The following is a 16,835-nucleotide window of genomic DNA, read 5'->3' as shown; positions in this document are numbered from 1 at the left end:
TACAAAGCATGGCTGTCGGAAGAGGAAACTGAGGTTAAAAAAAGTCCCACTTTAATACAACAGAATAAAAGGTCTCTTTGAAGTCGCCAGAACAGCTTGAGCAAAAAGAGAAACAGAAGGCTATTGTGGGGCTTTAGCCTCCAGATGATGAACCCCAAACGCCCTGCAATGGTAAACAAACAAGCCTCTGAGCCAGAATCTGATTTGGGAACCTAACAAAACATTACAATTTAAGGAATCTCTCTCTCCCCATTCATTATTTCCCAAACAAAGTCCCACTGGCTGGCAGCTCCTGTTTTTTTGCTTGTTTCTGGGTTTATTGCTTGTAAATTACATTGTGCTCTTCAAAAAAAGGTACAGGTAAATGAAAACAACCACGGTTTTAAAGACCCATAAAAGACACTATATGTAACAGAAATGAACTCTGCCTGTGTTTACTATGAGGACCTATTACTCCTTTATGCTCCTCCAGTGGATTTTAAACTCAAATGACTGCTACCACTGCCTGCTAAGGAGCAAGTTACAGGAGGGAAGGAGCAATTTCAAACACCTGCCTCAGCAGGGGCCCAGACCGCCTCCCTCACCATCTCCCCGTGCCTCGGTCAAACAGCTGACCTGGAAATGGGGCCGCAGACCCCGGCCACTGCTATCCCAACAAGGAGGCTCTAAAGTCACACTTCCATTTGGCCCGGCACACCCTCATCCCCACCACTCAGATCCCCAGCCTAAAGGAGGGAAACTCAGCGGCCCCAAAGAGGAGGAGATGGCTGGAGGAGGGCAGAAATGGATGAGAGGGTCCTGAGTGCTCTCTTTACTCCGCCGGCCCGACGTGGGCCCGGGAATCCAACACCTCCCCCAACTCGGAGTCCCTTTCTAGGGCACCGCCGAGCCCCTCCCACTCCTTGGCCCAAGGGGCTGCGGTTCCCACCCTCGACCCCTCCGGACTTCAGCGACCGCTTGGGCCCCGGGGACCCTGGCCCAGGAACGACGCCACGCCAGAGCCGTCTCGGCCTGGGCCGCCGACCCCTGCCCCGGGCCCCGCCCGGCCTCCCGCAGCCCTCTCAGGGCCCGGGGCCGCCCCGCGCCGCCAGCCCGCCCGCCCGGTGGGCCGCGCACCGTGTGGGACTGCAGGCTCTGGCTCGCCTCGATGGCTGCTGTCAGCGGCACCGTGTCGTCCAGCAGGACCTTGCCGGCCGGCGGCTTCTCCATGAAGGCCATCCCGGAACGCCCGTCCACCACCGCCTCGGGACCAGGGGCAGGAACCAGAGACGCCGACTCCCGTCGCCCGCCGGGATCCGCCGCCGCCGCCGCTGTCAACACGCGCCGCCCCACGCGCCGCCGCCGCCCGCCGGGCCCTCGGGGTCCTAGCGCCGACCTTTCCCCTCCGCGGCTGCTGTCAACACTGGCAACCCTTTGCGCCGCCGCCTCCCGTGGGTTCCTAGCGCCAAACTGTCGCAGTCATCGCTGCCCTGGACCCGCGCCTCCAAGGAGCCGCACCGCAGACCCGGTACGCTTAGCACCGGGCCTCAGATCTCGGGGCAATTCACCCTAAGCCATCATCACCTCCAGAGGTCCTCAGAGCCGAAAACACCACGTCTGGGGCCCTGCGGTCAGGATCCCTCAGGCGCAAAGATCCCAAGCCTCTCGCTGATGGGCTTTTCGCATTAGGCCCTCAGAAGCGGGACTCTCAGTCTTGACACCCTTACACCTGGACCTTTCCCACTCAGGCCTCCCAGGTCCAAGGACCCTAAGACCCAGAAAAAAAGGGGCTTCAGGATGTGACCCTCCGTCTGTGCCCTGCAGACCCAGAAACTTTCTAAAACAAACCCCTCAGATTCAGGTTTTATGGGGAACTCGTGAACCTGGCTCTTCAGACCCAAGAACCTAACAGCTGGGCCCTCAGGATTGGACCCCAGAGTTGGAGCCCTAAGACTCCAGCACCCTCAGACCCAGAGCTCTTTGAACTGGGGACCCTAAAAATTGGGTATTGGTCCACAAACTCCCAACCTCTACCCTTTGCCCCAGCTCTTAGCTCAGCCCACAAGGCCTTCAAACTTGAGAACTCTCAACCTCAGGCTTGCAGTGGTCAGTCCCACTGTACTGGCTCCAAGAACCTCAAACCCAGAGCCAGAGAACTCTGCCACCAACTTCTCAGCCCCAAATTTGCCCCATCTGCCTGAACCCAAGGCCGTAATCCTGGCCCACCCACAGTGCTGTCTCCCAGGGCAGTGTCCCAGGACAGTGGAGAGAGTTAGACTTGGAATTAGATGACCAGGATCTTCAGGGCTCCAGGACTTACCAGCTGTGTGACCTTGAATTCGTTACCCAACCTCTCTGAGCCCCAGTCCCCATCTGCAAAATGGAGATAATACTTTTTGGAAGGGTTGATATGAGGAATGCAGTAGGATGGGAAGGGCCTCAGCACATAATAAAACCTCAGACAATATTAGTTTCTTCCTTCCCCTACAGTTCAGAATGGAAGTTTCTAACTCTTACATTTATCTTCCCTAAATTTCTACATTTCAGACAACAGAACAAAATTTCTTGGAAACACCACCACCGCAATCTGACATCACAGCACAAGCCCAGACAGTATCTAAAGGGTACCCTCCCCAGATCTCAAGCTTAAGGGGACTGTTGGGCAACTCCAAGTGGCCAAGTAGCCATGACAGACTGACTTAGAGGCCAAGACTCAGTGGAGAGAGAGATATGAAGAGGGAAACATGGAACTTCATGATTACATCCTAAAATAATCAAAACTCTTCTGCATTCCATGTTTGTCCCAGTGTGTTTAAAAGCAGCATTCTATTAAAACAAAACTATATATCAATCACTTAGGAAGGGTTCAACTTTTTACTTCCATTTCTTTAAGGCAAATGGGTTATTTCATTACCAGAATCACAGAAACCAAAATTCTGCTTTAATCATTATTCCTATCATGTGGGCTGATCAAGACAAGGCTCTTCTCGCATACCGCTGGTGGGAGTATAAATTGGTCCAACCTTTCCAAAAGGCATTTATGCATTCAACAATTATTTACTGAGTACTTAAGCATGTAATAGGCCTGGCACTAGGAACTGGGATTTGACAACACATATCAAGGGCTTTGAAAATGTTCTCACACAGTAATTCCACCTCCAGGAGAGTATCCTAAGGAAATAATCAGAGACAAGTGCAAATATATAGCACTCAAGGAAATATCTAACAGTAGGAGATTGGACAAATCATGGTACAATCATAAACAGAATATTTTGCAATGATTAAAAATGAGATTATCAAAGGATGTTGAATGATGTTGGGAAATGCTCTAGATGTAACAGTAAGTAGAAAAAAGCAATATATACATTTTATGATCCCAAGATTTAAAAATATATTTTAGGAAAAACACCAGAAGGAAGCCCACCAAAGTATTAACTGAGGGTCTCTAGCAAGTGGAATCATCCTATTTTTTTGTTTTCTTGCACTTTTCAAAATGTCTCTAGTGAAGATATTTGTATGATTAGGAGAAAAATAATGGTATTATATAACTGAGTTGCAAAGGTCATCAAGTGACAGCCTGTTGTCTTCCTATGAAAACGAAACTGAGAAACCATATATTTGATGAAATGAAGCCACAGACTAACTCTCAATCTAGCCTTTCTCATTCTCTAGAAATTCTTGACTAAAGTAAGCCTCTCAGAATAAATACTAAATAGATCCTCTGGAGACCTGGCCCCAATCCTATGACAGTCTCGCTATCCATTTGGCTTTTGAAATGGCTCATACTGAAGGTGGGGCAACTCCCCAGTCCAGAGCTGATCTGAATCAAATCAACTTTGCTTCCAGTCTCATGCTGGGTAAAGCAAATGAGGTATGCTGTACCTTAGTTGTTGCCACATAACACTACTCAGGGATGGCAGGGGGAAAAAAAAAATTACATTCTTGTATGTTGCCAAATGTTTAGATGGCCCACAGGTTGTTTATCTAACAGCTTGACATTTGGCCAGACTGACTGGAGATAATGAGTTTTAGTGAGGTTGCTTCTAGACCTGGCAACTGCTCTACAAATCAAGACATAGAAGCTTGTGAAAAACTCAGTGCTTCCTAAGCAGCATCCCCTCCCAACTCAGAATGAATTTTTCTTTAAATATTCATGATCTGGATAAATCAAACAACTCACATTTGATCTTTCTTACTTCCCTTACGTGTTATTTTCCATCACATCACAGAGGAATTTTGCTCAGCGTTTATAAGGTCATATGAACTGTGGCATACCTAAGAGCCACCCTAAAAATTGATTATAGCCTAGAAATCGACGGCTTGTGGAGCCTTCTATTAATCCTGTTCTATTTATGTAGTGTCCACATCTGTCTTGGGTTTTCTTACGATTTTGCTCCAACTCAAAATTTCTCTGAAGATGTCGAGAATTCTAGTCTCTGCTGTGTTTATAATCCATATGAAGCCAAGAACAAAGGAAGTGAAACATCTGGGACACTGGAGACATTCAACTGCAGCCCAAGAGTAATTCCACAGCACTTGCATTCTGTTCAAATAGAGCCAGTTAATAAATTATGCCAGTACATGAGGCATTCAGAGTGGCACAACTGCTCAGAGTGACTATCAACCTTTGGTAGAGTATGTTTTAATATAAAAACTTAATAGATGTAATTTAGTAGCTATTTTCTTTGGGAGTAAATTGGTCTCTTAATCATACTCTGAGAACATAGAAGAAAAATGACTAATAATTCAGCACAAAATGAAAACCTGTGGTTACCTAAGAGGTACGAATGTGCATTTAGCAGTTTCTTCTTTTTCTAGCTGAATACACAAGATGAATGGTGGCTGTGGTGAGGCTTTCTCCCTGCTGCTACTTAAGATTTGCTGCTCAGAAAAAGAAATGAGTGGCACTTCACCAATATGGAAATGTTTCTAATAGAATATAAAAATCTGTTAAGCAATTTTCCAGTACATTAGACTGAAATTGCTTAAGATGGGTATATATTTCTGTGGCAATCAAACATTACATAGGGCTTCCCTGGTGGCGCAGTGGTTGAGAATCTGCCTGCCAATGCAGGGGACACAGGCTCGAGCCCTGGTCTGGGAAGATGCCACATGCCGTGGAGCAACTGGCCCCGTGAGCCACAATTGCTGAGCCTGCGCGTCTGGAGCCTGTGCTCCGCAACAAGAGAGGCCGCGATAGTGAGAGGCCTGTGCACCACGATCAAGAGTGGCCCCCACTTGCCACAACTAGAGAAAGCCCTCGCACAGAAACGAAGACCCAACACAGCCATAAATAAATAAATAAATAAATAAAATTTAAAAAAAATAACATTTCTTATGTAGTATAAAAAGAAAAAAAAAATGTTTAAAAAAAAAATTACATAAATTGCAGTCTTATAATGCCCCTATGTGGAAAGTGCTAGTACAATTTGGCCTCATATTTTATGTCAGTACTTTTGTACTCACTTCCACTTGTGACCCTGTACAGTCAAAGCCACTTCGCAATTACCTGGGAGAGGACTTCCTGATTTGAGGGTCACCCATGCTTTCATTAGAAGAGTCATTCTTTCTAGCAACTTGTACAGAGCTCAAAATGAAAAAGCCAACCAGCTAGTTTTTGTTAGTCAGCTTTAACAGACCATGAGAGGTCTGAGAATCTTGGCTCTGAGTAAAAATAACAAGTCATCGTGTACAGAGAAGTATCCCTAACTTCTTGCCTGCTTCTCTATTCCAACTTTTTACTGGTTTACAAAGATCACTGGCTTACAAAGAAGACCATGACATCTACTGAGCACAAAAAAAAAAAAAAAGGAAATGCTCATATTGAGAAGCTACTTTAAGTTACAGAGTATTAATCAGCTATCTGCCAGATCTGACATACATCCCTCCCCACCATACTTGACTTGCACATGATTTTTCATTTTTAGAATAACTCTTTCAGTAATTCTTCTCTGAAGACAAATAATCACTGAATGTCAGCTTAGAAAAAGTGTAGGCAATAGGTATGGGTAGAAGCCATCAAGTAACAGCAAAGAGGAAAACACTACAACTGTAGCAAGGGAATAAGATCTAGAACATTCTGAATATAAGCAGAATTATATAGAATGGTGGTTCCAAATACTTTACTGCCACATAACAAGATATCATTATAGAAACTGAAAGTGTTCCAGTATGGGAACATTTTAAGACCCACAGGGTGATGGAAAAAATGCCCTGGAGCCAGGCAGGGCTGTTTGAATCCCAGCTCTACTGCATACTACCTGTACAACCTTGGGCAAGTCACACCACATCAGTCTGTTTCCCTGCCTATAAAATGGAACATTAACTTCATAAAACTGTTTAAAGGATTAGAATTAATGTAGAAAATTGGCTTATCATTGAAAGAATGATAGCTTATAGTATTAATGATTACATTACACTCTACTTAGGAACCCATGCTTCAGGACTGCTGCTAAGTCCCAGAGAATGAGTTCTGCAGGAGTATACAGTCTTAGTTTCAAGTCTCTATTTTGTGACTCAAGTTCCCCATTTTGTTTTTCAATGTCACATCAAATTTTTGGCATGTATAGTGTTTCACCTATAAATACACCTTCTTCAGGTGGATCTAAACCTGCACATGCTGTCCATTTTGAAACTCATGATAATGGCATCCTTGCTTCTCACTCTGATTTTGGTATTTTCATCTCACCAACACAAACTAGAGTATGGTACAGTATTAGTTTAAAATACTCACTTTATTTATACACATCACTGCCCTCTAGTGACTAGAATAATTCCTTCTAGTAATCTAACTGATACCCTTGATGTAAAAAAATAAAAAATCTAGTTACTCATCCACCAGCAGAAAGAAAAAATCTTTTTCCAGGAAATGTTGGTTTATGCAACCAATTAAACCTGATCTTACCTTCCTGATCAAAGCATCTAGCTGTGGTCTGAGCCACCATCTAAAGCTACAGAGCACAGGTGGACCACCTGTATGTTCTACTACAGATTCTTGTCTTAATAGTGTTGGCTATGTTGGGCATGACCAGTTAGTAATAACACATAGGCACATTTCCTAATACCCATCAACTCTTAAGAACTTGGCCTCCACAGTGTTCCTTAAATGTTTTACCTTATAATTTTTTAAATAAAAGCATATATTATTTATATAAGGGGGGGGGACCCCACAGTATTTTCAAGGGAGAGATTTAAAAAATCTGGATTACTAAAATAGGAGCTTTGCATTCAAGATCTATTCCAAGTTTAGAATACCAATAGAGATTGGCTGACATCCTGAAAGACTGGTCTGTTCTCTAACTTTTGGCCAGTTAGCACCAAACTCAGGAAAACCACTAACCTTATTCACAGAAGAGAATGGGCAATAGTAGTAGCTACTGTTTATAAGCTAGACTTTGTGCTTAACTATTTGTATCTGTCACCTCCAACAATCCCGTGTGGTAGGTGTTTTTATCCCTGTTTTATACATGAGACCAAGAGAGCTTACATAACTGAGTCCAAATCTGCACATAAGCCCTCCTCCGATAACAGGAAAACCATCTGAAGGGCAAGTGACACTGAACATTGAACAAATTACCATCTTGGTGTAAACAGTAACAAATTACAATAAACTCTGACCCAGAAACTGCTGAAGAACAGGATCTAAGAATATTTACTGGTAAAAGATAGGTGTTCAAAGATGACCTATCTTCTATCGTTGCCATCAATAATTAAATGCTAGCTAGTTATAAATTCAGTGAGAAACTTATTCTACACAGATATAGGTAGGTTTATCTTATCCAAATGCAAACCTAATCAGGTTTGAAATCCTAAAAGTAGAACATTAAGCTAAATGATAACTCTCCCAATATTTTTTCAGTTTTTTTTTTTTTTAATGGCACCTCATGGGAGCCTGGACACAATGTCCAACCTTAGAATCACCTATGATTTTCTTTTTTTTAAATTAATTAGTTTATTTATTTATTTTTGGCTGCATTGGGTCTTCGTTGCTGCACACAGGCTTTCCCTAGTTGCAGAGAGCGGGGGCTACTCTTTGTTGTGGTGCGCGGGCTTCTCACTGCGGTGGCATCCCTTGTTGCGGAGCACGGGCTCTAGGTGCGGGCTTCAGTAGTTGTGGCACGTGGGCTCAGTAGTTGTTCCTCACAGGCTCTAGAGAGCAGGCTCAGTAGTTGTGGCACACAGACTTACTTGCTCCACGGCATGTGGGATCTTCCCGGACCAGGGCTCGAACCCGTGAACCCTGCATTGGCAGGCGGATTCTTAACCACTGTGCCACCAAGGAAGCCCACCTCTGATTTCCTCTAGTCACTTTTTTTTTGGTTTTTTTTTTTTGGCTGTGTCACACAGCTTGCGGGATCTTAGTTCCCCAACCAGGGACTGAACTCGCACCCATGGCAGTGAAAGCCCGGAGTCCTAACCACTGGACCATCAGGGAATTCCCTATTTTTTCAGTTTTAGAAACCTAGACAGATGATAAATATACTTAAGTCGTGTGAAGCATAAGGCCAAAGCATAAGTGGACAATGGAACACCCCTCTACCAGCTCCCCTCCACCAATGTGGGTTTATGGGTCTATCAGCCCCTCCCTGGTGAAGAACAGCAATCCCTGTTTTCCTCAGAGGCTCTTCAATAATAGTAACACTGATGCCTGAACTTGCATCTTTAAAGACATATTTCAGGATGTGGGAGCTTCTGGGACCATAACTTTAACCCAGCCTTCCATAACAGTCTTTTTACTTTCTACTACAAAACATGACACTGCAATAATAGCAAGGAACCGCTTCAACTTTTTCACTTCTGCAGAAGCTAAAACAACTTCCCCAACATATAAAGGGGCTGGAAAGTTAATTTCCTGGGAAAGAAATACACAGCCTGGCCCTGGCATTTTAGTACCTAGGAGAGCTGAAATAAGTCCATTGATCAAAACTCCATGTACAATCGTCTTTCCAAATCTGGTGTGTTTTGCAAAATCTTCATCCAAATGCAAAGGATTGACATCCCCTGTTAATTCTGAGAAGATAGCCACATCCCTCTGTGTGAAGGCCCTACTGAGTTCAGCCCGGTCTCCAACTCTGATGTGCACATGCTGTAAGTGCTGCCTGTTTAGCACTGCTTGGTTCAGGCAGATACTCCTCTGAAGCCTACCCCACCAAAGGCGATGGCTGGAAATTACTGGGAACATCTTCAGAGGTCTCAAATTCCATCAACAGGAACTTTTGGGCTGCTTCAGTCTTCAAACATTATGCTGGCACCAAAATGTACTTTTGAGAGTGAGGAATACTTCTGAAATTGAAGACTATTCAATTCAATACTAGTTCTCTACTGTTACCAGATAATGCAAGGAGAAATGGAGAAACCTATAAGAGAAAGAAAAAGTTTAAGGCAGTATCAGGAGAAAACTGTACTGCAACACAGGACAATGTAGAAACATGCCCTATTCTATAGGATAAGCCAAACTGAGGCAGTAGCATTTTAAAGAGCATCCTGAGAGCTAGCCTTAGATAAATAAGTGGTCATGATAAACTCAGAAAGAGCATTCCAATACATTAGGAGCTAGGCATTAAGCAACAAAAGTTAAGACTTTTCCGCAAGTGTTCCAAGTTTTATCCCCAAACCTCCCCCATACAATTTAAAACCTAAGTGCTTTGTCTCACATTTTTGTAATTAATAAAGCCCTGAATTTTCCCCTCCCAGCTGGATGATGTTAACCACACTAGATTTATGCAAGTGCCAAAATGAGACACATATTAATAAGTAGTTTGGTCTACTACTCAGCCTCATTTGGAATATGTGAAGGAATGGTCTTTACCTGAATCACTCTGAAAGCACATTTCTTGCCTTTATAGGATCCTAACAGGGTCATAGAGCTCCACAATTTGACAAGACCACTATGGAAAGATCAAGAAAGCGTAAGTAAAGATTTGTCCCTGCAACATCTCCCTAGTACTTTTGTTTGTGATGGTCCAGAAAGTAGTTTCTACCAGAAAACCTATTTAAAATGAGAAAACTTTAAAAATAAAAGCACAGTTATGTCAAAGGCAAAGAAAAATTGAACCTCAATCAGGAATGTTTCTAAAATATACACTTCTGAGTTTGCAACCATGACTATCAATTGGGAAACACTACAGTTGTAAGCAAATCACAAGTTTGGCTCTCTAGGGTGTAAGTTCCTGGTGGATGAATGTTCATATTCTCCCCAATTTAAACTTCCAAAAGCTGCTCGGAGTTGACAATGACAAAATTCTTCTCATTCTCAGAAGAGAGCACTTTTGCTCTTTTTTTGCCATCCGTCTCTCTTTTTTTGCCATCCGTTAAACTAGAAGTGTTCCACTGTCTGTCGTACCTGCTGCATATTCTCAAGATGGCTGACAAGGTCTTCTCTTCGTAGGTTAGAATGTCCAAGGGTAAAGCAGCATCAACCTAAGTATGAAATAATGCTGTTAGCAGACTATTATTATCATCATTACTCTTGAACTCTAATAACTAATTCTGTCAACTGCTTTTCTTCTCCAAAAAATCAGTATTTTATTTAATGGTGCTGGAGTACTGGGCCTGCTTTTTTATAACTTCCCCCTGCCTGGAACATTCTTCCTGTACCTCTTCATATTGCTAAGCCCTCTTTACCCTTCTCAAGTCTTCGTTTAAATTGCTCCTTCCTTGATTCCCAAGATTAAGCTCAACTGCTTGCTACACTCTTTCACATACAGGACCCACATACTTCCTATTTCAAGATACTCATCATTCTTGCCATTAATTATTGTTCAACATGGTTTCCTACTAAAATAACCAAGACCATGAGGCAGAAGCCATGTCTGTCTGTTTACAAGTACATCCCCAGGAACCAGGTTTTATACTTGACATATAGAGGGTGCATGCATTTTATTTTCTCATACTTCTTATTTTGAAAAATTAGAGTCACATGAGATTGCAAAAAAAATGTGCAGGAAGATTCCACGCACCCTTCACTCAGCCTCCCCCAGTGTCAACATCTTGCATAACTACAGTACAATATCAAAACCAGAAAACCGAAATTAATAAATCAGAGCTTATCCTAATTTTGCCAATTATACATGCACTCATATTTGTTTACACTTATATATGTGTAGTTCTACGCAATATTACCATATAAGTAATTTAATTCAAGTATTACCATTATCAAGATAAAGAGCTATACCATCACAAGGCTCTCTCCTTCGACCCTCTTTACAGCCATACCCACCTCTCCTCCTCATCCCTAAACCCAGGCAAACACTTATCTTTCTCTAGATTATATAATTATGTTAATTATGTTATTTCAAGAGCATTATATAAATGGAATCACCCAGTATATTACTTTTTGGGACTGGCTTTTTCACTCAGCATAATTCTCTAGAGATTCGGTCAATTTGTCAGGTGTATCTATGGTTTGTTCCTTTTCATTACCGAGTATATTCCACGGTATGAATGTACCACAGTTTGTTTAACTATTCACCCACTGAAGGACACATGGCTTATTTCTATTTTGGGGCTCTTACTAATAAAGCTGCTATGAACATTTGTGTACACGTTTTTGTGTGGACATAAGTTTTCATTTCTCTGGGATAAACAGACAGGTATGCAATTGCTGGGTTGTACGGTAGTTTAAAAAAAACTACCATAGTTTTTTAAAGGAAACTGCCAAACTGTGCTCCAAAGTGGCTGTACCATTTTACATGCCCACCAGCAATGTATGAGTGATTTCGTTTCTCTGCATCCTCACCAGCATTTAGTGTTATCACTATTTTTCATTTCAGTCATTCTGCTAAGTGTGTAGTAATGTGTCATTGTGTTTTCAATGTGCATTTCTCTAATGGCTAATGATGCTGAACATCTTTCCATACATGTGCTTCTTTGCCAACTGTACACCCTTTTTAGTGAGATGTCTGTTCATATCTTTTGCCCATTTTTAAGAATTTTTTTTTGTATTTTGGCTGCGCCGCACCATGCCACGCGGCACACAGGATGGTTCCCCAACCAGGGATAGGACCCGGGCCTCCGCAGTGAAAGCGCCGAATCCTGACCACTAGGCCACCAAGGAACTCCCACTTTTGCCCATTTTCTAATTGGAGTGTTTGGGTTTTTTTCTTTACTATTGAGTTTTAAGAGATCTTTATATATTCTAGATATTAGTCCTTTGTCAGATATGTGGTTTACAAATATCTTCCCCCCAGTCTGTAGTCTATTTTTTAGCCTCTGAACCAAATCTTTTGCAGAGTAAAAGTTTTTAATTTTGATGAGTGCTTGACAGATTTTAATTTGATAGAATATATGTATCAGAAAATAATTTCCTGAGAATCATCTGTCTTTGTTCTCTCTTCAAAACTCTACTTGTTTTCAACTGAATGCGAAAACAGACTACTCAAAGTGCTGGTCTGTGATAAGGAGCTGCACCGGAGTGGGAATCAACAGTATCAGTGAGCACACCGTTTAGTCCAGCTCAGGTTTTTTCACTGGAGACTGTCTCAGTAAAGGAAACGGTGTGCTCATTTACATTCTGGTACAAGCCACAATAGGCAAAAAACCCCAAAAAACCCCAGCAGTTTGCAGGTTGCCAGTCTATACCATACTTTGAGTTGCACTACACTAAACATTTGTCTAACAAGTTCTTGTCAACTAGAAGGCATATGAGAACAAACCTACACAAAACTCATCACTTCTGAAAGTCTGCTTCTGCAATTTCAAATGTGGTTTTAAAGTTTTAAAATAATGTTGGGAAGAGTGTCCTTTCACTATGTCTTACAAAGACCTTAGGAGTGTTCAAACTACCAAGTGATTCCATACCTCTCCAAACAGGTCCTTCAGGGCTGAAATAAGCAGCTGTTTGAACTGTGCAGCATTCAGTCCAATGCCATGATCTTGAAATTCTCTGTAAAAAATATTTTTTTTAAAATGCATTGCATTAAATTTCATGCTATTCAGATTCATAAAAAAGCAGTCGAAAATAAAACTCAGGAGACTGAACTTACAGGTGGACTTTCATGTAGTGGTGCTCAGAGGGATTTTTGTAAACTATTCTTTCATATGTGGCAGCTGGGGCTGGCATCTTTTCCAATGCTGATCACACCTACATGAAGGGTCAAGGGGGCTAGAAATTACCAAGATACAAGCTAATTTTCACTTTTTTAATGAGAATTTGACCTATATGATTTTTTAAAAGAACTCTTAGTACAATAACTTATCTAATTCTGGTCAAATTGATGTTACCCATACAGACACAATGGAAGTTTCTATATTTTATATATGCCAGACCACCGTACTCTTATTTAATCCCAGCAAACATTTTCCCTTACTGAGTACCCAGCTCTGTGCTAAACACTTTACATGACTTAGGTCATGTCTTCAAAATGATCCCATGAGCTAAAAGCTATCAGTACTCCCATTTTTGAGAAGGGAACACTGAGGCTCAGCAAAGATAGCTAACACCTGCCCAGAGGCACACACAGATTCCAACCACTCCTGAGCTGCCTCAAGACCACTCTGGCATGATGCCCATTCATGCAAAAAAAAAAAAAAAAAGTAAAAAGCATAAAGGAGTAAAATCTGGGACCAAAGACCCTCTTCTTATTTACTCTCAGTCAACATAGAACATTTACAGAAGAATGAGGGGTGGTAGTTCTCCTGGCCTCCCCCCACGTTGGATCTGCCTGTTCTCTGTCTAGAAGCCAGGCCTGTACAGGGCTATTTGGCAGCCTTGCAAAAGACTGAGCTTAAACAGCAAAGGTCTTAAGAGGAATTCTGGAATGGACACTCAAGCCATTTCTAACAGATCTGGAACTTTCAAGAACTCAGAACATGCTAGTCCCCCTGTACAGAATCCCTGTCCTTTGGCTCCACTCCTACCTCACTCTCACTCTGGATAGCTTCTACTCATCCTTCAAATTTTAGCTTAAAGTTCACCTCTTTCAGGAATACTGCCTCTTCAGGGAGGTCTTCTGTGACACCCTAAGTTAGGTTCTCTTGTTACACAATCTCTTAACATTGTCTATTTGTTTAACATCTGGTTCCCCCACTAAAGGGACCAGGAAACTGAGGCTGAACCAAGGAAAGGGACTTTTCCAAAGTCACATAGCTATAGACCAGCATTTACAAAAACCTCTCTGGGCTCGCTTCCAACGACTCCCAAATGATGACCTCAAGAGAAAATGAGAAGTCAGGGTCAAGTAGGTACATCCAACCATCCATTCAACAAACACAAATATTTACTGAGTCTGGCACAGAGTATTCAACACTTTCTGAATACAGGATTGATCAAACGGTGGTAGTGTGAGGCCTGTATGTTCAAGAGTATCTTTGGTTTCAGAACTGCAGCAATAGTTACCTGGTGCTTCCTTCCCCATCACCAGAGTCTCCCCGACTAAAGGGGCAAGGAGAATGGGACCCTCAATCATTCCATTCATTGTCCTGCACACGATAGGTGTTTTTTAAGTGTTACGGACTACCTTAGAGGAGTTGGCTGCTTGAGATAGGAGAGTGAGACTGCACTGGGGCTTAGGATGCCAATAACAACAAAGACTTCAGGACTACTCTGGAAATGGATAATGGTGATAGTTGTACAACAATGCGAATGTACTTAATGCCAAAGAACTGTACAGTTAAAAATCGTAAATTTTATGTTATGTTTATTTTACAAAAAACAAAAAAAGACTGAAGGAGCAAGTGTTTATTGAGCAGTCACCTCTGACAGGGCTGAGCCTCAGGGTTAGTGATAGCTCTGCCCTCTGCAGGTTGTCCTGAGACTAAAGGAGATGATGCTTGTGAAACCCTCCCTACAGCCCGGCATATTCACCAGGCTCACCAGGAAAATGTGAGCACTTCCATGGTGGCTGTCATCATCATCTTTGAAGTCAGCCTTTTTGGTGGCTGTAGAGATGCTCATTACCTGATCTACTAGTAATAGTTGTCCCTGCTTCCCTCCCCAATCTAGTCTCTACAGCAGCCTGAGTGACCCTATTAAAAACCATCCAAGCCACATCATTCCTCTGCTCAAAACCTCGCAAAGATTCCCGTTTCACTCAGAGTAAAGCCAAAGTGTTTACAGCCGTGATCTGTACCGCTGGTTCCTCCCACCACCTTGACCCCACGTCCTACCGCTCTCCCCTGCTCAGTCCCACCACACAGGCCTCCTAGCTCTTTCCCTCCCGCCTCTGGGCCTCCCTCCTACTCTTCCACATGCTGTAAATACTCTTCCTCCAGATAGCCACATGGCTCATTCCCTTGCCTCCTTCATGGCTTTGCTTAATTTCATTCCTCCATTTATTCCAGTGGCATTTATATCTAATGTCATCGCCCCCATGCCCCTGCTCTACTTTTTCCTCATAGCATTCACCACCTTCTAACATAACATAATTGTGAAATTCATTTATTCTTTATTCGTACTTCCCTCCCCCGCCCTATTAGAATATGCATTCCAAAAGAAACAGACATCTTTCTGTCTTGTTTTCTGATGTTTCCCGAAAACCTAAAACAATACATCGCATACAACAAGCATTCAATATATAACTTTGGCACGAAGTCAATGATTTAAAAAAAACCCAGAACCCTCGACCCCGTACTGTTGGGCACTTAAGTCGTTTTCAACTTTTTTCGACTAACGTCCGCCATTGATTTAGCGCCCACCTGGGGGCCGGGCGCAGGCGCTCTACACACGTGACCCGTTCGGTCCTCTCAGCCGCCCTCCGCGACTGCGACCTCGTTGTAGAAAGGCCCTGGGAGGTTCGCGGCCCAGCCTCGCCTTCAGCCCTTGGCGTCCGCGGCCGGAGCGGTAGGTACCTCTGACCGCTCCTCGCTGCCCGCCGTCCCTCCGCCTTGCGCATGCGCCCCTGGCGCGCGCGTCCATACGTCACCAGTGCGGCCAACTGAGCCCAATCCCGGAAAACAGCTGCCCTGCTATCCGCCTACCCGCTCTCCGTCGGACTGGTCTGCCGCCTCCCGGACTCCTATTCCCTGCAAGAATCCACCAAGACTTGGAGCTCCCCCGAAGCCTGCGGCCCGAACTCCGGGGTGTTTACGTTTGGCTCCTCTCTGTCCCGCCCCCGGATGCGTGACGTCTAGGGAGGATATGACGTCACCGCGCGAGGTTCTCCTAAGGACCCAGGCGTGACTCTGAATCTGAGACTCGCAATGCTTAGTGCCCTCTAGTGCCCACGCTGCAGAAAGCCGTGTGCGCAAATGTCTGCATAGGGTAAGGGACTCAGGGCATGTTTATTGTGCCCGGGAGCGTGCTTCGTAATCATTTATCTATGCCTTCATTCGTTCAAAAAATTTATATCTAGCGTCTCTTCTGCTGAGCATCTCCTAAATAAAGCAATCCCAAAGGACAGAACCGGTTCTCAGTGTCTTTTGTGGCTCCCAGCGCATAGTAGGTGTTCTGTCTGGGTTGACATAAAAAAACCCAGATGGTCCTATTTCCGAATGTAAGCCAAGTTTCATCTATTCGTTTATTGAGTAAGTACTTGCTGAGCCCCTATTATGTGCTAGGCACTGGGAACAAGACGATATGGCCTCTGCACTCGTGAAACATTATTGTGTGTATTCAACAATCAAGTGCTTACTTTGTGTCAGGTACTATGCAAAAACCTTTATATATGTTATCTCATGGAACTCTCACACAGTCCTAAAGTGACTATTATTACGATCATCCCCATTTTACAGAGGTGGAAACTGAGGCACAAGAGGCTAAGTTACTTGCCCAAGATCACACAGCTATAAGTGGTGGATTGGGCCATCTGACTCTAGATGATTCTCTCCACACTGCACCGTATTACCATCAATTTTGTGGTATGAGTCAGGGATATACATGGGAGAGGGCCTCGAGGCTGCCAAACCTTGAGTGTAAAGCC

The 16,835-nt window shown here is 43.4% G+C and overlaps 3 protein-coding genes across 16 annotated transcripts in view; all 3 read right to left on the bottom strand.

The window, feature by feature from the left end:
* PXK (PX domain containing serine/threonine kinase like) overlaps positions 1-1,435 on the bottom strand; it is a 73,811-nt gene extending 72,376 nt beyond the window's left edge. Inside the window, exon 1 of one of the 7 annotated variants that reach the window (XM_082412277.1) lies at positions 1,117-1,435. In XM_082412277.1, the coding sequence (XP_082268403.1) occupies positions 1,117-1,218 (102 nt within the window). In that variant the 5' untranslated portion in view covers positions 1,219-1,435. The remainder of the gene's footprint in view (positions 1-1,116) is intronic. The other 6 variants (XM_082412278.1, XM_082412275.1, XM_082412276.1 and 3 more) reach the window with 6 other exon arrangements.
* Positions 1,436-2,839: 1,404 nt separating this feature from the next.
* On the bottom strand, positions 2,840-9,160 carry HTD2 (hydroxyacyl-thioester dehydratase type 2; the record flags this gene model as incomplete). Its single annotated transcript, XM_082412429.1, has 1 exon — positions 2,840-9,160. The coding sequence occupies one exon, from the start codon at positions 9,158-9,160 to the stop codon at positions 8,654-8,656; it is 507 nt and encodes a 168-aa protein (XP_082268555.1). The 3' UTR covers positions 2,840-8,653.
* Positions 8,750-16,033, bottom strand: RPP14 (ribonuclease P/MRP subunit p14). 8 transcript variants are annotated; one of them, XM_082412460.1, is made up of 6 exons: positions 15,895-16,027; positions 12,963-13,060; positions 12,778-12,862; positions 10,322-10,398; positions 9,788-9,866; positions 8,750-9,335 (listed from the first exon to the last, which is right to left on the bottom strand). In XM_082412460.1, exons 2-6 carry the CDS (start codon positions 13,037-13,039, stop codon positions 9,279-9,281), a joined length of 375 nt encoding a protein of 124 aa, XP_082268586.1. In that variant the 5' UTR covers positions 13,040-13,060; positions 15,895-16,027; the 3' UTR covers positions 8,750-9,278. The 8 variants fall into 8 exon arrangements, with proteins under 8 accessions (XP_082268586.1, XP_082268585.1, XP_082268589.1 ...); XM_082412459.1 differs by lacking the exon at positions 15,895-16,027 and adding an exon at positions 15,613-15,750; XM_082412463.1 differs by having other exon boundaries at positions 9,198-9,335; positions 12,963-13,062; positions 15,942-16,033.
* Positions 16,034-16,835: the final 802 nt, after the last annotated feature.

The sequence above is a fragment of the Balaenoptera physalus genome (assembly GCF_965194825.1).
Source record: "Balaenoptera physalus genome assembly, chromosome: 11".
NCBI lineage: Eukaryota > Metazoa > Chordata > Mammalia > Artiodactyla > Balaenopteridae > Balaenoptera > Balaenoptera physalus.
The sequence above is the reverse complement of the archived record's forward strand: the minus strand, read 5'-3'. Positions and strand labels throughout refer to the sequence as shown.

Coding starts and splice junctions, on each gene's coding strand:
- RPP14 (XM_082412463.1), bottom strand. CDS start 13,039: ATGCCAGCCCCAGCTGCCACATATGAAAGAATAGTTTACAAAAATCCC. Junction 10,399..12,777: donor TGAAGGACCTGTTTGGAGAG/GTATGGAATCAC, acceptor TTTCATACTTAG/GTTGATGCTGCTTTACCCTT. Junction 9,867..10,321: donor ATCTTGAGAATATGCAGCAG/GTACGACAGACA, acceptor ATCTTTCCATAG/TGGTCTTGTCAAATTGTGGA.